At 49.6% G+C, this 23,839-nt stretch overlaps 10 protein-coding genes across 10 annotated transcripts; 4 read left to right on the top strand and 6 right to left on the bottom strand.

The window, feature by feature from the left end:
• Positions 1 to 1,145: 1,145 nt before the first annotated feature.
• VTN77DRAFT_2009 (uncharacterized protein) lies at positions 1,146 to 1,502 on the bottom strand (the record flags this gene model as incomplete). The annotated part of the gene is made up of 2 exons (XM_069417803.1): positions 1,146 to 1,297; positions 1,367 to 1,502. 2 exons carry the CDS (start codon positions 1,500 to 1,502, stop codon positions 1,146 to 1,148), a joined length of 288 nt encoding a protein of 95 aa, XP_069279489.1.
• A 1,887-nt stretch (positions 1,503 to 3,389) lies between these two features.
• On the bottom strand, positions 3,390 to 3,983 carry VTN77DRAFT_2008 (uncharacterized protein; the record flags this gene model as incomplete). Its single annotated transcript, XM_069417802.1, has 2 exons — positions 3,390 to 3,628; positions 3,719 to 3,983. The coding sequence occupies 2 exons, from the start codon at positions 3,981 to 3,983 to the stop codon at positions 3,390 to 3,392; spliced, it is 504 nt and encodes a 167-aa protein (XP_069279488.1).
• A 41-nt stretch (positions 3,984 to 4,024) lies between these two features.
• Positions 4,025 to 6,946, bottom strand: VTN77DRAFT_2007 (uncharacterized protein; the record flags this gene model as incomplete). The annotated part of the gene is made up of 2 exons (XM_069417801.1): positions 4,025 to 6,653; positions 6,717 to 6,946. 2 exons carry the CDS (start codon positions 6,944 to 6,946, stop codon positions 4,025 to 4,027), a joined length of 2,859 nt encoding a protein of 952 aa, XP_069279487.1.
• A 71-nt stretch (positions 6,947 to 7,017) lies between these two features.
• VTN77DRAFT_2006 (uncharacterized protein) lies at positions 7,018 to 7,657 on the bottom strand (the record flags this gene model as incomplete). The annotated part of the gene is made up of 2 exons (XM_069417800.1): positions 7,018 to 7,279; positions 7,326 to 7,657. The coding sequence occupies 2 exons, from the start codon at positions 7,655 to 7,657 to the stop codon at positions 7,018 to 7,020; spliced, it is 594 nt and encodes a 197-aa protein (XP_069279486.1).
• An 861-nt stretch (positions 7,658 to 8,518) lies between these two features.
• On the top strand, positions 8,519 to 11,035 carry VTN77DRAFT_2005 (uncharacterized protein; the record flags this gene model as incomplete). Its single annotated transcript, XM_069417799.1, has 6 exons — positions 8,519 to 8,649; positions 8,701 to 9,720; positions 9,778 to 9,862; positions 9,950 to 10,204; positions 10,269 to 10,906; positions 11,017 to 11,035. 6 exons carry the CDS (start codon positions 8,519 to 8,521, stop codon positions 11,033 to 11,035), a joined length of 2,148 nt encoding a protein of 715 aa, XP_069279485.1.
• A 198-nt stretch (positions 11,036 to 11,233) lies between these two features.
• Positions 11,234 to 11,489, top strand: VTN77DRAFT_2004 (uncharacterized protein; the record flags this gene model as incomplete). Its single annotated transcript, XM_069417798.1, has 2 exons — positions 11,234 to 11,309; positions 11,359 to 11,489. 2 exons carry the CDS (start codon positions 11,234 to 11,236, stop codon positions 11,487 to 11,489), a joined length of 207 nt encoding a protein of 68 aa, XP_069279484.1.
• Positions 11,490 to 12,067: 578 nt separating this feature from the next.
• Positions 12,068 to 14,131, top strand: VTN77DRAFT_2003 (uncharacterized protein; the record flags this gene model as incomplete). The annotated part of the gene is made up of 8 exons (XM_069417797.1): positions 12,068 to 12,347; positions 12,422 to 12,564; positions 12,624 to 12,672; positions 12,770 to 12,934; positions 13,029 to 13,426; positions 13,481 to 13,548; positions 13,609 to 13,781; positions 13,833 to 14,131. 8 exons carry the CDS (start codon positions 12,068 to 12,070, stop codon positions 14,129 to 14,131), a joined length of 1,575 nt encoding a protein of 524 aa, XP_069279483.1.
• An 848-nt stretch (positions 14,132 to 14,979) lies between these two features.
• VTN77DRAFT_2002 (uncharacterized protein) lies at positions 14,980 to 16,047 on the top strand (the record flags this gene model as incomplete). The annotated part of the gene is made up of 1 exon (XM_069417796.1): positions 14,980 to 16,047. One exon carries the CDS (start codon positions 14,980 to 14,982, stop codon positions 16,045 to 16,047), a length of 1,068 nt encoding a protein of 355 aa, XP_069279482.1.
• Positions 16,048 to 16,966: 919 nt separating this feature from the next.
• Positions 16,967 to 18,589, bottom strand: VTN77DRAFT_2001 (uncharacterized protein; the record flags this gene model as incomplete). Its single annotated transcript, XM_069417795.1, has 1 exon — positions 16,967 to 18,589. One exon carries the CDS (start codon positions 18,587 to 18,589, stop codon positions 16,967 to 16,969), a length of 1,623 nt encoding a protein of 540 aa, XP_069279481.1.
• Positions 18,590 to 19,297: 708 nt separating this feature from the next.
• On the bottom strand, positions 19,298 to 21,032 carry VTN77DRAFT_2000 (uncharacterized protein; the record flags this gene model as incomplete). The annotated part of the gene is made up of 6 exons (XM_069417794.1): positions 19,298 to 19,892; positions 19,962 to 20,120; positions 20,173 to 20,353; positions 20,407 to 20,596; positions 20,651 to 20,717; positions 20,773 to 21,032. 6 exons carry the CDS (start codon positions 21,030 to 21,032, stop codon positions 19,298 to 19,300), a joined length of 1,452 nt encoding a protein of 483 aa, XP_069279480.1.
• Positions 21,033 to 23,839: the final 2,807 nt, after the last annotated feature.

Raw genomic sequence — 23,839 nt, 5'->3', positions numbered from 1 at the left:
TTCCTTTCTTCCTTCCCCAGCGAATCCTTTTTATGAGCTCCTAGTTTCTAGACAGCAAGGCTTTGGCCCTTCACAATCTAATATAGAAAATCTGTTCACCTAAAGCCTACAATAGCTACTTTTTCGAGGATAAAGTTAGTCCAGAATTTCTTAAAATTCATATCTAAAAAAGTTCAACATCTTAATATTAATTATTTTAAATAGGAATTATATAATTTAATCTCTTAATATATAAGAACATTTTTATTGAAAAAAAAATATCGATGAAGTCTATAGTTTAATTATCTTATTTATTTTTACTAGTTGAACATTTTGACAAAATTTGGTTTAAATTTATAGTTTCAAAATATGATAATTATGATAATTTCCTTATAAAATTTGTATATAAAAATATAGATTCACTAATTTTCTAATTGAAAATATATTTTTTCTAATACTATTACCAACATAAATTTGTTGAAAAAAATGAATTTACAAAATCTGCAAGTTCTGCGAGAACGGGCTCGTGTATTATATGAAAGTTAACCATAAAACGAAACGACCTTCGGCTGGCGCACCTCCGGGTCAAGGTGTAGTTACCTAGTTAGGCATGACTGTAGCTGGTATTTTTGATAGAAGAGTGATTTATTATATAAGTAGGATGAGTGGGTGCTTTAATAATGAAGTTGCACAAATTTATATTTCTTTTTTTTTTAAAAAAAAAAAGGACGAAAGAAAGCCACTGCGCTTATAATATTTTCTTTCTTTCTTTCTTCTTTCTTTTCTTTCTTTTTTTTTCCTTTTCGGGAAAACAAAGCCACTGACGTCCTCCGATAGGATAAAGAAAAGGGTTGGTCTGAATGGAGTTAAACAAAAGCTACTGCCCCTCGATCTCGAAAATAGTATATATTTTGTGGTCATAATTATGTCAAAGTTGCATGCATATCAATGTTAACCTGAGCTCTAGACAAGAAGAGCTTGCGAATCTGAATCTTAATCATCACATCAATCTTATCCTTCAAGCCTGTTCTCCAGATTTTATTTTTGGGACATTTTTCTCTGACGCTACCGTATTCTCGCTGAAATCAGTCTCTCCCATTTCCGCGTTATTCAGGCCAAGTTCAGCGCAGATACGCTCCATCCTAGCCCCGTCTCTTGCACCCGTGCTATCCTGGAAAATGGCATCCATCTTCCTGCGTTTTGTACCGCGTCTCGGGCACGAAGAAGTATACCCAGACGAGCATGATGAAGCAGAACGAGGCGAAGAAGATGTATGTCCCGAAGCGCATCTGCTTCAACATGTTGGGGGTTGTTTGTTCTAGGAGAAACTGCGGAGTCAGAGACTGCTGATCCTATTCATGGCGGAAAAAAGGTTTTGCTTGCTTACGTTTATCATCCATCCACAGGATATGACTATTCCAATCGCTTTGCTTCGGATCCCAGGCGAGAAGATTTCGCTTGAATAGAGAAATCCGACAGGGCCCCAGCTGAAGCTGAAACTGGCGCCAAGCACCTAAAATCATTATCACTATCAATGATTATCGGGACCAACCAACTAGCACCATAAGCCTACATAGAGAAACGCTACACCAACCCACCCTGCAACAGGCGCATTCGAGCGTCCTGCGGGAGCCGCCGAAGACGCGCTATGATGGCAAGAGCCTCGTCTTCGCGACCGTTTGTCATGAGCCAACGAGTTGAGAACGGGAGAAAACTGTATAACTTGTCAGTATATCGTAGCCCTGCGTCTACTTGGCAAGTGGACGCACAATGTCTCACCCAGAAGCAGCACCGCTGGTACATTTTGCAGAGCCAAGGGCAGCCGCCATGCGAGACTGCTCTGCCCGTCACGACTTCCGGGACATCCGTATAGGGATTGAAACCGGAGCCACCGAATGATGCGCGTCCAAGACGATTGCAGCTCTCACCTCCAATGAAACTGGTGGCATAGCAGATCCAGAAAGCGAGCAGAACTCCCGTCACGATTCCGACCTGCTGGATCGAAACCAGACCTCCTCGAAATTCGGGGGGAGCGATCTCGCTCAGGTACATTGGAACCACCTGCGTGCATTGGCCGATTGCAAATCCTGCGATTATTCGGGCGGCGAAGAGATAGCTGGTGCTTTGAGCCGCTGCTGTCAGGGACGTTCCAAGAAGAAACAGCTATGCAACATCGTTAGCTCTGATTGTGGAGATACAATAGAAAGGTTGAACTTGCCAAACATGCCACCATCAAACTATACTTCCTCGATATCTGCTGCGCCAGCCACCCGTTTACGAGCGCTCAAGCCCACGCGCCCAACTGCATGACAGCCACGACCCATCCCTTGAAGTTCGCATTGGTGTAGACCTCAGGGAAGTGCGCGCCAAAGTTCTCTCCGGTGAGCAGATTCGACATCATTCCCTGATCACTTCCATAGAGCAGCGACCCGACGGAGGCGAGCGCCACGGAACCGACGACATAGCCTCCCGACGCCCACAGTCCCCGAACCCCGGTTTTACTCCCCGTCGTCAGTCGTTCGACTCTCCCGGCTGGTTGGAATGAGATTTTGGCGATGCCAACCATGTTGTATAATAGTCACTTCGTAGATACGTGTAGATACATATCTAATGGAGTTCCTCCAGCAGAACTATTTCCAACGCAGAGTCACCGCATGTGAGGTTTATGTATGTAACATTGCAACAGCAGCCGAAGTTGCTTGGGTCTGCTTAACAGGGCAAGTTCGGTCTGTCTCAACGGAGGCAGGGTGTCAGTGTCACGATAAATTATAAAGTCAAACTGGATTTAGTATTTCACTGTCAATCTGCATGCAGAGAACCGAACCGTTCCAATGGAAGTATCCCCGCCGAAGCTTGCTTTCCCGCATTCTGTGGTCTGTTCTCCGCAAGCAAGAAAAAAAAAAAGAGAGAGAGAGACTGCATAGATGAGCCTTCTCATTGACGAAGAGTTGTTAAAGGACATATTATGAGATGTGTGTACCTATCATTCACCAGAAATGTAGCCTGATGGATCGATCGTTCGTAGGAGAGAGAGAGGGTTATGTAGGTAGTTTTACATCCAAGGAGAAGCTCCTTGGATGTAGCTGCAGCGATCGATGGCAAAACTAATCACACCATTAGAAAAAAGAAAAAAAGAATGAACCTTAATCCACTCTCAAACCTACCTAGATACCTGAATAGTCCATTTTATTTCTGCTCGAGAGTACCTACATATAATTCCAAGAACAAAATGTCATGACCTAAGACTCTCTTCTTGTACCGTACAATGTTCTTATTTTTTTTTTTTAGATATAGCTGTGCATGTGAAGTCATCCATCCACCTATCTATCCATCCCTCTATCTATCTCCTTCACATTCTTGTCCTTAGTCCAGTCGACCTAGCCGAGAACGCTTTATCCGCTAGTCAGGGTCTATGCGCAAACTTCTTTATTGTCTGGATGGACCCTGAGTTGGTCCCGGGAAAGTATCAATGGATACGGATGACGGGTACAAGGTGAGGAACGCTGAGCTATACGCAGCTCATAGGTATGTATCATCCAGGATGATAAAGTCCTCGTGGAGAAGCTAGGTACTCTTCTTGCTCCTGAGTACTCCGTGGCTTGGCGCGAGCGAGCAAGCGTGTGATCGGGAGGGGGACTTCCTTCTTCTGCTGCAAGAAATCCGTCAGTCAGCTGTCGAGAGGGAGGGATATACTCAGGAACACAGCTTGTCAAGGGGTCTATTTTGAAAGTTTACTGACACAAGAGCGGGGAGCTCGCGGATGTAGATATAAAAAACCGAGAGTTGGAATCCAAGACACGAGACGCCAGTTGAAAAACAAGTATTGAAATCCTTAACTCATCTAACTCAAACAGTTTCACAATGTAGTAGACTCCGAACGCCAACTGCCATTTATGCCCAGAAAGAAAAGGTTTTAAGAAAAGGCTGCCAGCAAGTTTCCAAACTAGAAGCCCTTTGCTCAAGTTGAAAGAAAAGAGAGGAACCATCAGCAGATAAGATTGCATGCCGTAAATGATTCTTTGGCATGCAGACTCCGGAACAAAAGCTACCTAGCGTAACCGCTGGCCACAGCCGTAGTTCGAGGAGCATATCTCCGACGGCCTGAGTCCCATCCAACAGACCCAATGTCGATGGACTGCATCTCCTGGCTCAACGCGTCCATTCCTGTGGCGGGATAGTTCTGTTTCACAGGTGGCGCAATTGGCACCTTGGTCGGGATAGGCGGACCGGTGTTCTCTAGCGCATATAATGAGGACGTCGGGTATCGACTCGGGGACGGCGAGGCGGACCTCCGCAGGGCCTGAGACGTGCCATAGGCGGGAGGAGTACTGTAATTTCTCTGATGGCCGTATCCATTCTGCTTATCATACTCGTGAGGACCACTGTTGGGATGGGGAGGCGACTGAGAACTTGGATTGGATACCTGTCCATAAGACTGAGGGCGGCCGTTGTGCTTTTGAAGACGATTTCTGCCAGTACGCCCAGCAGAATCCGGAGCCGTGGGCATCGTCTGAGAAGTCCCCATCTCTCGAGCTGACGATCGAGCACTCTGCAGGGCATTCTGTGGTGGGTGCTTGAAGCGAACAATAACCTCTGGTTTCTTGGTCTTCCGCTCTGGTTCGGGAGCCCAGGTGTCAGACGGAAGATGGTCAGAAGGATCGATGATACGGCCATCATCACCAATGATAGGGCCGATCTCTCCCTGTGTTTGGGTCTCGCTCTGTCTTCCCGAATCCGTCTCTCGGTCAGGGGCCTCATATCGCGACCTGGGGTCCCCAGTCCCGGATGAAGACCTTCTCGCATTGGGGTTGAAAGCGTTGTAGGAATCCGGACCGAAAGGAACGCTGGATAGATCGCGACCCTCAACCGGTGAGGGTTTGGGACTGATGGATTTCCTATGAGGGACTCCGCGTGGGTCCGGGCTCCTCGACCTTGACCTCCGCACCAAGGCTCTCTCCTCCACGGCAGCCGGAGAAGCATGCATCGATGGAGCGGGCATTTGAGGTTGCGGGGCATCATAATAATAAGGCCTCTGCGCGGTTGGAGAGGGCATATTGATCTGCATTCGCCCGGAGCGGCTTTCATGCATCGCACGAGGTGGCTCTGCTCCTGCACCCGCCGCATCATAGCCTGCGACCAGACTTGGAGGTATAGCTGATGAATTGGTAGTTGGAGATGGGGGATACGGCATTTTTTGGGCGCCATTTGTCATCTTAGATGACATCGAATTGCCGGAGTGGGAGAGATCCAGTTCAGCAGCAGACATTGGCGCAGGCACAGCATGTTCCTGCGATTCAGGGAGTGGATGCGCATATTCTTGCGAGTATGCCTTGTAAGATGATGGAGGAGGAGGATGTCCAGCTCGCTGATGCCCTGGGCTGTATGTAGATCTGTGCACGGGTGGTGGCGGCGGAGGTGCAGACCCTTCCTCCTGTTCATCTTCGACGGTTGGCTGCATGGATGCATATGTTGGGCGTTCCCCTTCTCGGCCCAGGGACCGGCGTGGGCGAGTACTTCGAGATCCATCCGGCTTGATTGAGGACGTGTTGTATTGACGACGAGCACCTTGCTCAGCAGAAGCAGACGCAGGGCTGACTTGAGGCAAGCCCGGGGCTGACGACTCATACCCATTAGCTTGTGCGTGAGGAGATTTTCTATGGTGCTGTCCGTAGGAAACATGGTCGGCATTGTACTGGTCATGTTCGGGAGAAGCAGCCTGATGGGGGCTCTGCCGATGTGGTGTTTCGTATGGATGTCGTCTGTAGACATCGTCTGTCTCAGGTGGATAATCGTATGGATCTTGCGCCATGGGCTGCCTCTGCCAGTGGGGCTCGCCTTGGTGGATCTCATCATCATATTCCGCATGTACTGGACGTGCCTCTAGATATGGCGGGTCATACGACTCAATATGCTGGTCTCTGGAACCCATCCGTACTTCCTGAGGGTACGGAACATGGACTTCCTGAGGGTATGAAACATGGTTTCCGGATGGTTGTCGATTTTGGAGACTTGCCCTTTCCCTCGGCAGATCATCTGGCATATCGTAGCCTCTAGGTGGATGCGTTGCCGGTGACGAGCCGTGCATTTGGGGTACGTGAACGTCCGGTGGTCTCCCATGTTTCGATGAGGGGCGAGCATAATCACTACCAACCGGCTCCGGAGGCGTGGAATGGGCATGACCTGGTGCCTGCGGCTGCGGATGGTGCTGCGGTTCCGGAGGATGCTGCGGCTGTGAAGGATGTTGCGGTTGTGGAGGATGTGACTGCGGGGGATGTTCTGGCCTGGCTGGAGAAGAAGCCGTGGGATCTTCTGGCAGAGGGCGTCTTTTGGCCTGCTTTGGTTTTCGTGGCCCCGAAAGAGACGATCCTGCAGTAGCAGTCCCGCTGTTCTTGGCCTGAATCTTCTCAGCAGCTTCCTTTCTTTTCTCAACGACGGTCTCGTCTTCTGGTCGAGTGTCATAATAGGTCATTTCGATGCGGACTTCTCCCGCGTATTTGCCTTTGAACTGCAGCCCATGCCACTTATCACTCTGCCCACCACCAGGGACAATCAGGTTTTTGAGATCAATCCATGTCTCGCCGATCAGATCCGTCTTCTTATCATCGTTGAAAACAGACACTTTGAGCTGATAGTAATCAGGGGAGTCATGCACTGTGAAGCGTAATTCCTGGTCCCTGGAGATAACGATCAGCATGCACACGTAAAAGCAGGATCCTGAGATGTGTCCGTCTGCATACCACTTTGGGGTCTGCCCTCCTCTCAGATCGGTTTCCGTCTTCTTCGCCTCTTTGCCTAAGCGGGCAGCACAATAAGGATTCTGCTTGCCTAAGGTCTTCCGGTTGGGCAAGTTCTTTGCACGGTCAATCACAGCAACCAAGGTGCCGATCGGAGGGCCATCCACCGACATGTCTGCATAGATACCAGCCGTATGCCCGTGGGGCGGCAACTTGATACCCTTTGATGCCATTGGAGTACGATTGAGAGAATGCAAGATTCTCTCAGATGGAGGATACAGAGTCTTGATGAGCTTCAACTCGGCTAAGCATCCGCAGCAACTGAGATCATGACCTGGTTTAAGGAAATGGCTTCCAAACTATGTCGTGCACTGCTAACGAGCGTACTCTGCGCAGAATCGAGAGCGATTGATTCAATCAAGCATGTTGCAGCAGAAGAGCAAATAAAGAATAGCGGGCAGAGTGAAATAGAGAGATGAGTTCGGTCGAAAAGACGGGCAAACTTCTGCAGGAAGAGAAGTCGAGTTGGAGGTCCAGTGACCGATGTGCTGCAAGGCTGTGGGGAGCTGTTTTGGTTTGCCTAAATCGGGCGAGAGGCTGGGAAAGAGCGACGTGTGGCTGGTCGGAATGTGCCTGCGGACTGCCTGCCTGCAGCTGCAATGCAAGGTGGCCTGGGGCTTGGCGTTCCCTCTGCACTGCTGAGGATTGGCCGATCGGCCACATCTACTCAGATCGTGGAGTTGATACCAGAGGTCATTCCGTCTGACTGGCCGATAAAGCTGCAAGGACGATCGAGGCCCGAAACAGGGCAAATAGTGGCGGCGGGCAGCGGAATGAGGCGTTATCGATAGGCCTAGAATTTCCCAGCCACACGACGCGTGGGACGCTCTTGCTGTTCCCTTTCCAGCATCATCTGCAGCACTTGCCCCGCAGAACGCATACATGCCATAACAAAGAGACCACGGAGTGCTCGGTATGGAGTACTATGAGCTGGCCTAGGGGCCACATATGTGCACTGTGGAGGTTGCAGAGTTGTGATCCAGTCGCAGTGTATCCGACTATCCGTAAGTGCAACTGACAGCTGTCTGTCCTCCGCATGCACTGTTCTGATTCGTGGTGTCCAGATGCTAAACTGGGACAGAAATAGCACTGCTTACTCGTGTACTCCATAAAGAGACGGAGTACAGAGTACTCCGTCCTTTTTATCGGTCACATCCTTTGTGTAATAATAGATGATTGCCTGTACGCGGTACTCCGTACTGAGTCCTTCGGATCATTTGGAGTCGATGTGAGCACGCGGTCGCCATTTATTAGATGCACTCGACTTCATATGTTGAGTTCTGGATGATGGGGAGCTGTGGTCTGTACTGCGTAGATTTAGTCAATTACAAGAGGCCTTACGCTAAATTTTTAATTACAGATAGAAACTTCTAACAGTCAAACGCATCTTACGGGGGTCATAGGAGAGTTGGATTTGTACGAGTGGAGAATGCTCCAGCTGTCCGGTTGAAGTTCTACTATCTGTTTATTGCCTGTCAAGTTCAACAGTACAGTGCTCCGTATACTCCGTAGGTACTCAATATTGGCACGTGACTCTCTGGGACGTTACGCCGATGCTCCTCCCACGCGGGCCTCAGGCTACGATTCAATGAAGCTCCAACTCGGCCAATATGCCACATTTCTCGGCCACTCTCTGGATTTCATGCCTTAGTCCTCTTTCCTGACGGCGGATCCTCACTAGGCGTTGGACGATCAGCAGTGCCAATACTAATCTGCTTTTGCAAGATGTGTCTGTTGTTTCCAAGATGACGAAATCGTCGTCACTGCAGGTGTCGGCAGGTGTAGGATCGCAATCAGATAAGATTCATCAAAGGTTGCCTCCTAACAGGCGACGGCATAAAGTTTCCCCTTCGAATCGCCAACGCGTGGTGTGCGCGTAAGTTTCCCTCTGGCACTCAACATAATTCCTTGTCATTGACCAGATCAGCTGCAATCCATGTAACGTGCGACGGATCAAGTGTACGGGTGAACGGCCTTGCAAGGCCTGTGCTCGAAACTCCAGAGAGTGTATTTACCCCGAGGTGACCGAACGAGTATATGTCCGCAGGGATGAATTGGAGGCTTTGAAGAGAGAATGTGCCGTTCTCAAGCGTTGTCTTGAGGAGGTCGTGCCATCGGAGGCTCAAAGAGAGGCTCTCATTCAAAAATGGAGCGAGGCAGTCTCCAAACTTCCTGCGGAAAAGGAAAAATCAGCTAATGGTGAATACGAGGAGCGTGAATGCCATGACCTACCAAAAGGTCGGATCCTCAGATATTCTGACAGTTATGCGAGGTTTCATGGAGCCTCCGCTGGTGGCCTCTTCATTGACCAGCTCCGTGGACTGGTCGCCATGGTGCTTCCGGCTCTTGGAAGCTCCCAGAGCTCACAGGAGAGTCAACCAGAGAAGTCTTTTGCATCTTTCCTGGGACGCATTCACACTTATGATTCACGGCCGATCGAATTGAATGAAATCGATCCCTTCGAGTTGCCGCCATTTGAAGAAATCGCGGGTTTGTTGGGAGCCTTCTGGGGCTATACAGAGGATAGGAATGACCCCTTTGGCTGTGGTGGCATTTATTATTGGGGCAATCTCAGAGAAATTCTGCCACACGCTGCGGCAGCCTCGAGGGGAGCCCAGACAAAGGGCTTATGTCTGCTCAACGCGACTCTGGCGCTGGCTTGCCAATTTGAATCCTTCCCAGCACAACGAGGTGAACATAACCCCGGAGAGACTTTCTTCACTCGTGCGAAGCAGCTGCTCGGAAACCCATTAGCCGAGTCCACACTGACTGACATGCATGCGTTGACGTTTATGAGCTATTATCTCCTGGGCAGTGGCCGCAGAGATACGGCGTACATTTACATATGCGCTGCCATGAGAATCGCCATGACTCATGGATTACATGATGGATGGGTGGCGAACGAGAGACAGAAGAGAGAGTTCTGGAATATGTTCATTCTCGACCGGTGAGGTTGTCGGAACCTGCATCATGTCCGCTCATTGTTGACAAGAAATTTGTCTAGCTGGCTCAGCTGTCTCACAGGAAGACCATCGAGTATATCAAATGAGTCCCTGATTCTTGATCTTCCCGAGAGACCCATTGGACAGGTCAGTTTCCCGTAAAGCCTTTTTTTTTCCCAAAATTCGCTTTAAATCGGTTATCCGGCACCATTTTCTATTAACGCATCACATCAGGATGCCAATGACCTTCCGCCACCTGATGGTCTGAGGGCTCATGTACAACTGGCATTGATTATGGGCGACATCTCGTCGAAGATATACGGAGCTTGTTCGCGAAAACAACCGCTTGCCACCTTTGTCTGTCATATCAATGATTGCTTGCAAAATTTGTCAGAGTGGCTCAACTCTCTACCGTCCACAGTACAGCTGACCATGTCGCCATCGGCTGAAAATCCCAACAAAATAATTCTCCATTTGATTTATAACCAGGTAAATCCATTATTTAACTCTTCTGACACAGGTTGTGGATTTTACTGCTTACTGGATACTGCAGCTTGTACTTTTGTGTACACGTCCACTCCTATTTCTTGCCGTCAAGGCGAGATTGACATACTATTTTGTCGATGCAACGCACAGCCAACGATTGCAATTTCCTGACTCCTTGATCGGTACATGTGTCGATGCCGCTCGGCGCAATGCGGGATTAATAAGCGGTCTAATGGAATCACGTCTTGCCGCCATGATGTTGACACTACGGTATCACTACTCATTCAATGCTGCTACCGTTCTGGCACTTGCCCTCCTCTTGCCGCAGCATGCTCGGACAGACGATGCTCGGCTCATCGAGACGCTGTTACAAGATCTCAAAAACCCAGGTCAGACCGAGAATGAATGCTCTTTGGACTGCGCGAAGATGATTGCCGAACTGTACTCCATCGTTGAACGATTGCGACGGCTCACTTTTATGTCCTCTCGCTCTCCAGATACCGGTGGCTCTCAAAATTCGGGCGATTCTAGATACGACGGGGACGATCTGGTACGAATTACGTGCAGCAGAGTTCTCTCTGCCGTGGAATTGTCGACTTCATACCTGCCAGAAATTACCGTCTCTCCTGAGGACCCAAACCGCAGTTCAGCATGGCAAGCTACGCAAGCAAACACAGGGCATTCTGTCCTAACCTCAGACAAAAAGTACTCTCCCTGGACCCCTGGGGACTATCCTACCTGAACTGATGAAGCTGTTTGACAACATTTCCGTCTATCGTCATGTACCCGTCTACTGTGTGGCTGATATGGTCTAGGACTAATAATCCTATATAATCCATGACTATAACGAATCAAAGAGGCGAATTTTTGGCCCCTACATCAGCGCCGTCATCAACTAATCTGCCTGGAAATAAGTTCGGTTGCCCGAATACGAAGACAGGGCCGTTTTCCAGGGCCTCATAATTAGGACCAGCAAGCGCTATACCAATTTGGCCATCAAAGTCAAATGACCACAGACGGTATTTCCTTGATATGTCATTTCTCTCATTATTTGGAAATGACAGTTCTGTGACTCCGTGGCCCCCATTGGTCGGTGCTAGTATTTTAGGTACAGACCCTGCGTCCCACGTGGAAACCCCAGCTGAAACTTGCATAAGCTAGCTTCATTCATCTATACAAAGCTATGACGTTTGCTCACACTCTAGTAAGAACGATTATGATGTTATACCTTTTTATGACAAGAACCTCTATTCTATTCAGGCAGCATCAGCTCTGTCATCAGCCATAGCACAATGCTGGCTTGCACGTGACTGGGGGCCGCGACCTTTAGTCTGTACAGAAATTTGGGAGGAACGAATCAGGAGTTAGCACGGGAAACAAGACGAGCGAACCTAGACGATAAACCCATTCCTTTTACAGTTTTCCCTCTGTCGATGACCAGTTTCAGCCGCAGTCCATCTTTCTCTGTTGCATCCATGGCTGCTGATCGGTTTGTGGTATATAACTTGGTGGAAGAGAATGTGCAGATTCTCCATTCCCCGGGTCTGGCTTGACTCTGAAGCTGAAGACTAGAATGGTCAATTGCTAGTCGAAGCATTGGATCAAATTGATAGTTTCCCGGGATTTGTTGAACTGTCACGAGATATCAGCAGTATCGACCTTAAGAACTCTTCTTAATCTCGAGTTCGAATTGGAACTTTCGTTGTGAATTGTATCTGAATGATGTATAGGACCGAGTGACGGTCTCCGTCCTGATATTACTGTCTTGTCTCTGATCTTCACCGTTTTTGGCAGCTTTTGAGATCTCAACTGGACAACTAGCTTCAAACTATACATACATACTCAATGGCGTTCGAAGAGGATAAGATGCGCACCTCTACAGACACACCAGGAAACAACCATCGAACCATAGCCACGACGACAACACTTCAAAAGAAATCCAGCGATGACCACGGATCCATCTCGTCACACAATAATGGCGTACCAAGCAGTGATATCCATAACGGGTTCATTACGTCAGAAGAAGAAAGACGGTTCAACCGCGCATTGAACCGCAAACTGGACATTGTCATGCTCCCGTTCCTGTCATTCTTGTATCTCTTCAGCGGCTTGGATAGAGGGAATGTTGGAAACGCGGAGACTGAAGGTGAGGCCCCTCCCCCAAAACATGGGAGAACTTGTCATCATCATTTCTAGTTTGCTAATGATTGAGGATGTCAGGCTTCACAACGGACATTGGCGCGACTCCGGATGACCTGAATCTAGCCGTGTCGCTCTTTTTCATTACTTTTGTGCTCTTCCAGCCTATATCGTCTGCTGTGGGACGTCAAATTGGGGGTAAACATTGGATACCAATTCTTATGGCAAGTTCTTGTCCACATATATATTACTGGCGCTATACTAACTCGTCCTGCCTTCTCAGATATGTTGGGGTGTGACTACAACCGCTCATGCTTTTATTAAGGGACGAGGTAAATTCATTTCCTCTCCCCTCCATCTTTTATAGGAACTTCAACACTGCGTCTCCTTCTGTTTGTGCTTCAGACGACTGACGTGCCGTATTTACAGGTGCCTTGATAGCAGTGAGACTCTTGATCGGACTTTTTGAAGCGGGCTTCTTTCCTACGGTTTGTTTTTACTTGTCGACGTTCTATACTCGTTTCGACCTGGGAGTTCGCTTGGCGTTGTTCTATGGCAATTATGCCATTGCTGGTGCTTTCTCTGGTGCTCTAGGTAAGTTCTTAAAAGAAAAAAAAAAGAACAGAGACAAAGATTTTTCTCTCGAATTTCGACAGTACGGACATTCATAACTGACTTGAGATCAAAGCATACGGCATCTTTCACATCCGTGGCAGTCTCTATAGTTGGCAATACCTCTTCGTGATCGAGGGGTCCGCTACCTGTATCGCGGGCATCATCGCCTGGTTCTGGCTACCCACGGGTCCTGGATCGGCCTGGTTTCTCACCAGACGCCAGAGAGAATTCGCCGTTGCAAGGATGCAACTCGACAACGCCCAATACGCGCGACATAACTTAGGACAAGACGGCATAGAGAAGATTTCAGAGCGCCTCTCGAAAAGAGATATCGAAGAGACGGCGAAAGACTGGAAACTGTGGTACGCCTTGATCTTCAATATCTGTGCGTCTGTCTCGGCGCAGGCGTTCTCTGTCTTTCTTCCTCTGGTTGTTAAGGGGCTGGGATATACCTCTCTCAACGCCAATCTAGTAAGAATTCTTTACTCTTCCTAAAGTCGAACCATCAAACTGACGATAAACTAGATGTCTGTTCCACCTTATGTATGCGGAGCAGTGGGTCTGTATCTCTTTGCAGTGAGCTCCGATCGTCAGTAAGTTTGCTCTCATCAATATTCAAGATTCATGCAGCGCAAGAAGCTGACAACGCAAAGCAAGGAAAGGGGCTATCATATAGTTGTTGGGCTTCTCGTCTGTCTGGTGGGGTTAATCGTTCTCGTCACTGTTCGGCATAACGGCGCCAAGTACGCTGGATTGTGTATCCTACTGGCAGGGAGCTATACTTCCGCTCCTCTGATCGTTGCGTGGCTGAGTGGAAACACACCTGGTGAGTTACGAATTCAACCTTATGGCTATCAAACACTGACATGCTTTCTAGAGCCAGGCAAGCGCTCCCTCGTCATCGGCGTAAACGGATGCGGCAACCTCGCAGGCGTCATCGGCGCGCAGCTCTTCAAAGCGCAATACGCACCGCGCTATCTCCTCCCCTTCTATGTCGCCTTGGCTCTGACGATCTTTGCCATGGCCGGGTTTCTGTCCTATCGATTCGTTCTGAGGGCTGTCAATAGGAGCAAGGAGCGTAAGATCCAGGGCTGGAGTCAGCAGCAGCTGGACCATGAGCGGACTAGTTCGGAGCGGTATGCTGATAAGAAATATATTTTCGTGTATGGGTTATAAGTTCTATACGAGAGGAATTTTGCAATGTCTATTTTTTACTGCAACAGGGTTTCTGATGGGCAAGATGGTCCGTTTGCGCGATATGAGTATCATTGCTCAGAAAGCCTGTTTCTACTTCGTGTGGAATAAGTAACTAGTTACAATATAGGAAGCTGATTAAGGTATCACGAGCCTAATTAAGTTAGATTTGGACGATTTAGCGTGTGCAAAAATTGGTGGAAACTTGGCACCCAAAGTCGCAGAAAATTGTAACTTTTGTATACGAAATTTTTGACTTTAAACATGAATTATGAGCCCAATATGAGGGTTTTCGAAAGAAAAAATAAAAAAAGATTTATGGAGATAATAGTATAAAGAATGTATAGATCTTTTTAAAAATTTAAAAAGCTTTAGTTTTCAAATTACCATATAAATTTAAATTTTGCTTATTTTTTCAATTTTAAAGTAGTATATATATCTTTATAGTATTATCTCCAGATATCCTTTTTTTTTATTTTTTAGAAAATCCTAATATTGGGCTCATAATTTATGTTTAAAAGTCAAAGAATTCGTATACAAAAGTTACAATTTTCGGCGACTTTGGGTGCCAAGTTTCCACCAATTTTTGCACACACTAAATGCGCTTATCGATAAGGGAGGCGGCCCAACCCCGCAGTTTATCTCTCTCGCGTGACCCATCAACCTCAAAGCAAACACCTCGTGTGAAGAACTAAACCGCAAGACAGAATCAGGGCCAAAACAATCCACCATCCTCAGTACACCATACATGCTGATATAATTAAATTCCCAGAAGGCGTCTATCTGAGACTCAAACTCGAGGCGCTCGGAACGTTGGAGGAAAAAAAAACATGGCTCCATCCGCCGTGGACCCCACCAATACAAGCCAGGAGGACTCTCCTCCTGCCCAGGGCCTGACGCAGGAGCAGCTCGACTCCTTCCACGAAAACGGCTACCTCGTAATTCCAGGCTTTCTCTCCGCCGACGAAGTCCACTCGCTGCTATCGACGACGCACGATCTGCTGGATAACTTCCCGCTCGAGAGCCATCCGCTGACGCGCTTCACGACGGGGGATGATGTTGACGGCGACAAGAAGACAGAGAAACACGTTGGCGACGAGTATTTCCTCTCCTCGGGGGACAAGATCCATTTCTTTTTCGAGCCGGATGCTGTGGCGCCGCCTGATCCCGACAATAATCAACAACAGCCTCGCCTCCTCAAGCCGAAGCACCTGGCGATCAACAAGATCGGGCACGGGCTGCATATGAAATCCCCGCCGTTCGCGCGCGTGACGCTGTCCCGACGTAACGCCGCGATCGCCGCCTCGCTCGGGTTCCGCGATCCGCGCTGTCTCCAGAGCATGGTCATCTGCAAGCAGCCCGGGATAGGGGGCGCGGTGCCACCGCACCGGGACTCGGAGTTTCTGTACACCAACCCGCCGTCCGCCGTGGGATGGTGGATCGCGCTGCAGGATGCCGGGCCCGGGAACGCCTCACTGGGCATGTGGAAGGGGAGTCATCGGGGCAGGAAGGGAGGACACATCCGCCGACGGTTTGTGCGCGCGTCCGCGGAAGAAGGGGGTGGGACGAAGTTTGTCGCCAACGACGGGCCGGGATTACCTCGGGGGATGGAAGAAGAAGAAGAAGCAGCAGCAGCACAAGACAGCACAGAAGGGCCAGGACGAGGGGTAAACGAAGAAGACGAATCCTTCGAGACCCTCTCCGTCAAAGCAGGCGACCTAGTGCTCATCCACGGAAACGTCCTCCACAAAAGCGAGAAGAACACCAGCGCCAAATCCCGCTTCGCATACACGTTCCATGTCATCGAGGGCGCGGAGGGGTGGACGTACGACGAGCGGAACTGGTTGCAGCCGCCGCCGGAGGGGTTTTCGAGATTGACTGATGCGGTTGTATCGTGACGAGCGAGACGAGCGAGGCGAGTCAGTCAGTCAGTCAGTCGTCTAACTTAAGGCTTGTCACAACATATTACATTAGTGGATATTATATTATATGGGTTGGTTGTGTAGATACATGGTGCTCTACTCTGTAGTAGACTACATATAGTACTTCTGTATTATTTATTTGTTTATAGGGCAGGGCGATACGCGTCGATTCGTAGGAATTTAGGTACGGAAGGACTTTTTTCGTGTTATATACAGCATGAATGCTAGGTCCTCCTCGAATACACTACACACTACACACGACACACGACGAATGTCTTATAAAATCATTCCCTAGATTCTATAGACCATCTACATTTACAGTACACTCACATTCACATTCACATCCACATGATCCCCCACCCATCCTGCTTTTTATGTAGGTATACAAACAAAACAAAACAATCACCCAAGTCCTAATGACATGACATGACATGACAAATGCATAATGAATAAAGAGAAAAAGAGTAGCACGCCATGTACATACTTTTCCATGCCATGCCATACTGTTGTTGCCCTCGAACCGCAAAAACTCCTAGCTCCTGGTAGTGATTAATGTAGAAGGGTATCCGGAACATTTCGACCCAATATGCGACTTTTCTTTCTTTTTTTTTAAAAAAAAAATCATAGTGGGCCGATTGAGCCCTCGCTTGACTGTTCTCTGGCATGACCTTTCGTCGATGGCTTGTTTCATCACAGGCCTGAACGGATGACTGTCTTTTCTTCTGGCGGTCGCGGGTTGGTGTCGACTCAATCGATCGACGCTCTTCGGCAATTTCTCGCACGGCCGGCAGGTCATTCTATTTGACCTGGTCGCGCTGTATTCCTCGCGCTAAGTCTTGATATGTCTCCAACGCATCCAGGCCAGCCTTTATTATTTCCCCAGATGATACCAAGCTTACGACACCTTCAGCATCTCGAGCATCCCCTTCGTCTGCCATGCCTGTTGCGCCCGTTCGACCTCCTCGCGCACCCGCCGGTGAAGCCTCTCGACCAGACTGTCGATCTGCGCCGACTGGCCCAGATTGCCAGAGTAGATGTCCAACACGTTCATCGCGACTTCAACGCACAGCGGAACCAGGCGAGGGTCCGAAATGTGCTTGTACACCCACTTCAGCACAGGCTGGAGCGTCACCTCGTCGCGGCCCTTGAGTGCCGCGCGCAGAGCGGAGCGATGGCGCAGCGCCGTGAACAGGGTCAGCTGGGCTGTTTTGTCCGTCGTTGACAGCACCTGGTCGAGCGCGGCCGCGTATCGACCCTTGCGCAGGTCGTGCTCCCAGCCTTGTTCCTTCTTCCGTTTCTTCCTGTCTTGGCCCTCGATGATGATGTCCACGCCTTCGCCGATAAAATCACGACCGCGCAGCCGCTTCTCCCATCCTTTGCCTCGTAATTTCGCCTTCTTCTTCTTGTCGTATTCCTCGATTTTGCCCTCCAGCAGAGCCTGCATCTCCTTCTGTCGCTCCCGTTCCCGAACCTTCTGCTGTCCAGAGAGTCTGGTCTTGATGGATAGCAAACCAGACTGCATACCGACCGCAATGTGTTTGTCCTCCCTCTCGGGACCCGACGTGATAACCCGCAGAGACAAAATCGGAGATGGGTATTTGGAGCCTGCCACCACATTCCATCCTGTCGTCTCGAACACCTTCAGATGTCCGTCAAGCGCGCCACTCACCAGTCGATCGCCGTGGGACGCAAGAGACAGTGCAGTGACGGTCTTCTGGTGACTCTTGATCAGGTGCAACGGCTTTCCAGCCACCACATCCAGGACGGCAATCTGATTATCTGCCGAGGCGAGCACGGTGGTGCCCGACGGCATAGGCAACACGCTTTCGATAGGCGCACCCATCTTGAAGATCATCGCTGCCCGCCCGTCGACTCTCGGATCCCACAGTCTAACCGTCCGATCATAACTGCCCGACACAATCATGCCGCCCGACGCCATCGACCCGGGCATGAATCCTCCGCTTCGCACGTAGTCCGTGTGGCCCACAAACGACCTCGCGCTGTGCTCACTGGGCAGATCCCAGAGCCGAACGGTCTGATCGTCGCTCGCACTGAAAAGCGTTGTCGGATCGCTCGGCGAAAACTTCGTCACCCACACGGGCTGCTTGTGATCCTTCCATGTCTTCAAGATGGCTCGCGAACTGACATCGAACACCTGAATGGTCCCGGTATCGTCACCGACGGCGATGATGCGCCCGTCGGGACGCACATCCGTTCCGCGCGCGGTATCATCGAATCGCGTAATCGTCCTGAGGAGCTTCCTCGTGCGGATCGAGTATATTTGCACGCGGGCACCGGTCGTGACGGTGAAGACATCCGGCGGCTGCGCGGCGGAGGGGAAGGCAGAGAGGGACGACGGTGCGGACGGCTGTGTGATGAAATTGATGGGATTGTTCGATGGCGAGGAGATCAGCAGAGGCGTCTTGAACGTCCTCCAGTAGAGCTGCTCCGGCGTCAACTTGGCGGAGGGCAGCTGCGGGAGCTTGACTTGGGGGAGAGGGAGCACGGGGGCCGCCATTGTCAGAAGACCGATGTGCGAGAAGAATTAACAAGAAAAAAAACAATTACTGGGGCATCCAGCCCATTTGCACGAAAGACGTACTCGTGCGCGGGCGGTGATAAGTTTGTCGTCGTTGCGGAGATTTGATATTTGCCCAAGAAAAAAAAAGTTGATCGGTATCTATCAAAACGGGTTAGCTCGGCCCGTCAAGGCGGAGCGGAGTGTCGATACCGCTAAGTGTAATCTTGGTAATCCTGATACAGCAGCCACAACACTCCCGACCTAACTGACGATTAATACTGCTTTTGTTCTCATTCTTTTATAGTTGCAGGAAAAGTTTGTTTCGTTGGTTGTAAGATCTGGATCGATTCAAATATCTACCTAGCTAGTAGGTACTTGGATAGTAATTACGTAATGTATGTACATACATACATGGTATTCCAGTTGTCGGTGACTTGGACTGAAGTTGGTAACTTTTCCATTCTCCTACGGGGTATATAGATTGAAGCTCTCTACAGTACATTACTGCAGTACATGCGCCCTCTTCAGGAATAATAAATACATATTTGACAGTAATAAAAGCAAGCCCTTGATCAATAACAGCCAGCAGCAGCAACAGAGTACAGAATACATATGCGATCTCCACATATTCCCCCCAATACAGCAAGCCATGTCCTCATACAACCATACCAAACCAGAAAATAGCAATAAGACGAAGTAGGGGTTTTACAAAAACCGGTACAGAAAATCCAGATTCGACGAGTTCAACGAATCCAGCCGGGGTGCGCAAGAGCCAAAATTCCGCGCAAACTCCTCTTCGAACAGGAATGGTTCGGACAGGTCGATTCCGGGGATGTCGCCCATTTCGTTGCCGGAGTTGGAAGGGGAGAATGGCTGCTGCTGCTGGGGCTGCTGGGTGGTCTCGGACCATACCTGCTGTTGTTGCTGCTGTGGTTGTTCCTCGCATTGTTGCGGTTGCAGTTGCGGTTGCGGTTCCGCGTGCTCTGTTGATAGTTCTGCTGTGCTGTTGCTAATATCCGGAAGAGTAGTCTGGATGCCGCGAGGAGGCCACTGCTTCGTCGGCGTCGATCCTCGCTTCGGGTTCTTCTCCTCCGACAACTGCAGATACTCCGCCGTACTCTCATCCAAGCAGTGGAAGAAGATCTCCAGCACCCAGTAATTGAGATCCCACGATTTTTGCAGCTCTTTCAGCCCCAGCAGGCATAGCTTGGCACGGTGTTCGGCCAGTTTTCTCTCCGTGCCCTCTGCACGGCAGAAATGGATTGTGTGGATGCAAAGAGCGGAAAAAATGTGCGTGATACTTTATTCATCATGTGTCAGCTGGTTCATTTTTTTTTTCTCCTTAGTAGATATGTTGTTGGCCACTCACAGATGCAGCAGCCCGTGCTGAACTAAGTTCTGTAACAGCATGTCCTCGATAATCCTTGTGCTTTGACAGGCCGCTTGTAGCGCAGCTTTTCCTTCCCTTCTCTTCACTTCGTCAGACGAGTCGAGGTAGGATGGACGGTAGAGTAGGATGTAAAGATTACTGGACAGCTTCAGTCAGAGTTCAACTAGGTTAGATATGATAGGCAACTCACTTATAGGCCATATGCAGCATCCCGGCAAAATACATCGTCCCTCGTTCGGTGGCATCATGCAGCTTTAATTCCGGCGGTAATTCTGCCTCCCATTGCATCAGACGCTGTCGAAGTCTGTCTCGCTCGCCTTGTTCTGCACGGAGCTTGCCGGGCAAGTACGCTGTCCACACGACTTCTCGAACTGTAGTCTTATCAGCAAAGTGACTGTTTTAAATATGGGAGGAGGCGTCATACGCAGCCTGGCTAGTCGCGTCATCTGGATCATGTATAATGCGTGCTCGGGTCTCGGTGTCCCGAATATGGCAGGATTGCTAACCGGTCCCTCCTCCTCGAAATCACTCTCTTCGGGCATTGGAATGTCGCAGTCTTCGTCGCGGATTCGAGCGGGTAGCCCAAAGGCAGCTGCGACTTGTTGATCCCGGATCTAGAAGCTGTTAACTAGTCCAGCTTCTGAATTCAAGGACGAATGAATGCCTACGTAGAGTGACCACCATATTCGTTTCCTCACTCTTCTTTCCTTCGGACTCAACAGGGATAGCTTCGATCTAGGCGCGTCAACGGTATACTTTATGCAGGTTAAGTCAAGGACGGCATACTTACAGCATATGCATCCCTCCCGTTTGAGCAAGGCTGATAGCAGCTCCAAGCCAATACCGCGTATCCTTCTCATGGCTCGGGGTACTCCGCCAGAAACTCAGCAAGAACAAGGCCTGGAGTTTCGACAACGAGTCTGTCTCGCAATCTGCGTCAAAAATATCCTTCGCGCGGTCGTAAAAGAGGAACTTCGTCTCGTAGCGATCGTGGAAGCCTGCGTCGCGCAAGGCCTCGTCACGACAGAGACTCGCGCCGATAAACAGCATCGACTGGAGCAGCAACGGATATCGTCTTTTTGTCACACGACTCACTGATCTCGACGCGATCAACAATCGGAAAGCAAGGGTGAAACCACTCGAAATACGCCTGCAGCAGCATCTCGCACACCGACGGCGCAGGGAAATCACACGCCCCTTCGCGCGTGAGCTGTTCGACTTTTCGCGCTCTGCGACTCGCGAACAGTGAGAAACTACCAGACCGGCGACAGACCACTTCGGGAATCGGGTATTGCCACCGGAACTTGCTCAGTTGGCCTGAGACGCCTGCGTCGGGGGACTTGTGTCCTTCGTCGATGACGCAGGTTAAGGGGCTCGATTCGCCGAAAAAGACGGTTCGATCAAGCTCTGCTTTTACCGGATGAGAGCATGCAGGCGACGGTACAGATACGCCTGCATGACTGTTCTCAGGAAGTGCATCTTTCCTGGCTGGCTGATGGATACAACGACCAGAGACAGAACGACCAGCAACATCAGAGGCTGGAAAGGATATTTCGAAACCTTTCTGCTGGGCCAATCCGTTCGGATGAGGGTTGATGATGTAGCGAGGATACCTTGGAGATATCAGTATGGCCCATGTCAAGAAAGATACAAGATATACTGTTACTAGAAAAAAATTATTCGAGATGTCTGTATAAAAGACATACTTGCCCCTTCTTGAGATACCAATTTCACACCGTGACCCCGACACCCTGCAGTTGTCGCAGGGCTGCGTCTCGACGACATTACAGCGGACGCGCCGGGCGTGGCAGGTAGTGCACGCTCTTTTCGCTCGCGTCCGGACGGGACGACTGGGTGATTTTGTGCTCATGCTGCCAAGCTAGCGATTGATCAACGAAAGACCAATTGAACGTGAGATATTTGTAAATTCGAGAAAAGGGAAGGGGAGTATGTTGGCAGAATATGTAGCCGGATGAGTCGGCTAGCATATAGCCGAGACGGTATGGTACGGAAATACAGACATACGAACGATCCATTTGTGCAGCAATTGACAGGGGTCATAGGGATAATATGTGAAAAAGGCAAAGATAAAAACTATGAATAATTTGGAATCTGTAATATCTGAAATATTTGCTTTTAGGCGCAGCTAGTGATTATGTAGTTTACATAATACGTACGGTAAATTTCTGTACCAAATTGTATATATACTTCCGCCACTATAAAGTAGTGGAGTCTGACATATAGATTCTCGAATAATGTGCATAGCTGCATAAACATACGGAGTATGAGCTATGTATATCATGTCACCGATCAAATCTGCTGTCGTTTACCACCAAATCTTTATGATCGCAGCTTGGCTGATCTCGTCTTCCCTCTCCCAACTTGCCGTAAACTCACTACACCAACGTGCTCTCCAGCTACCACTATCTCCTGTGGAGATGAGGCAAACTCTCCTCCACACTTCGACGATGACATGCTCAAGGCCCGCAAAAGCTTCTGTGACGACGACGGCGATTGCGGCGGTGGTGGCGACAGCTTGAGCTTGAACGGCCGAACACCATTCGTCATCATAACTAAGCATAAGCGCTGCAAGACTGCTATCCACGGACACGATGTGCCTCTCCTCAGAGCCTGAAATGACACCATCAAGGCGGCTGGGATCAGCTGGTGCGGAATAAAAGGCCGGTCAAGCTGGAGCCCCAACTCGGGCTGTGACATGGTTCAACTACCCTGAGTAGGTTCGTCCCGTCCTGGGGGGCTAATTCGACTTCAATGGTCGCCATAACCTGACTCGTTCTCGCCGTCAACCCCAGAACGGTGATGTCAGTTGAAATCATTGATCAGAGGAACTGCTGGGGTTGAATCGCCACGAGGAAGTATATAAACGCGCGATTTTTTGGACATCTTGTTGTCCTCGATTGTGGATTCCGTTTGGAATCCGCAGCGAGCTCTCACTTACAGCATTCGCTTATACAAGCAAAGAGTCTGCATGTTACTTGCGTTAACTTTTCAAGAACTTGACTACCTCATCCACGACGTCGACGTCGACAACCACCACCACGACTATCGTCAATCCCACAACCAGCAGCACCACCGGCCCCGCCAGCACCGCCGCCAACGTTCCGCAGGTCTTCTACAGCGTCTTCGCCCAGAACACCAGCAGCAGCCATCACCATGTCCGACTCCTTCACCAACTCCTCTTACTACTACAGTTCTGCGACGAGCACGACAAACGGAACCCAAACCTCCGGGCACCGCTACACAACAACTTCGCATACCGACCCTTCTGGCAACACCATCGTGCGCACCGCCCACCAGGACCTGGGCCAGCCCGCTGTGATCGAGGAGCGGCGCTACGACCGGACGGGACAGGAGTTGCTCCTGGGTCCCGGTAGTACCAGTGCCGGCGGCACCAGGCGCATCGCCGATCTGACGGAGGACGACTATAACTATAACTACAACTACAATGCGACGGCTGATGTGTCGGGGACGAATACGACGGCCGATGATGTTGTTGATGCGGTGGACCCCGTTACCGGGAAGAGGTATCGCGATGAGGGGGATGTGAGGCTTGCGTATGAGAAGTAGAAGTTAGAAGTGAGGGTGATGGTTGAGAGGAGAAAGGAGGAAGGAGGAAGGGTATGGAGGAAGGAAGAGGCTGGAAGATACGGCGAAAAACGTGCGTATAGTCGGACTCAAGATCTGATCTTCGCATGGTTTTTGAACTGAACTGAGCTAAACGTGAACAGAAAGCTGACGACAAAATTTTCTTGTTTTTGTGTTATGTGTTTTTTGTTTTTGTATTTCTTGTTTGCTTTTTTGTTTTTGGTTTTTTTATTTTCATTGTTTCTTTTTGT

The sequence above is a fragment of the Rasamsonia byssochlamydoides genome, assembly GCF_041956645.1.
Source record: "Rasamsonia byssochlamydoides strain NRRL 3658 unplaced genomic scaffold VTN77scaffold_16, whole genome shotgun sequence".
Lineage (NCBI taxonomy): Eukaryota > Fungi > Ascomycota > Eurotiomycetes > Eurotiales > Trichocomaceae > Rasamsonia > Rasamsonia byssochlamydoides.
This window is presented reverse-complemented; position numbering and strand designations above follow the sequence as displayed.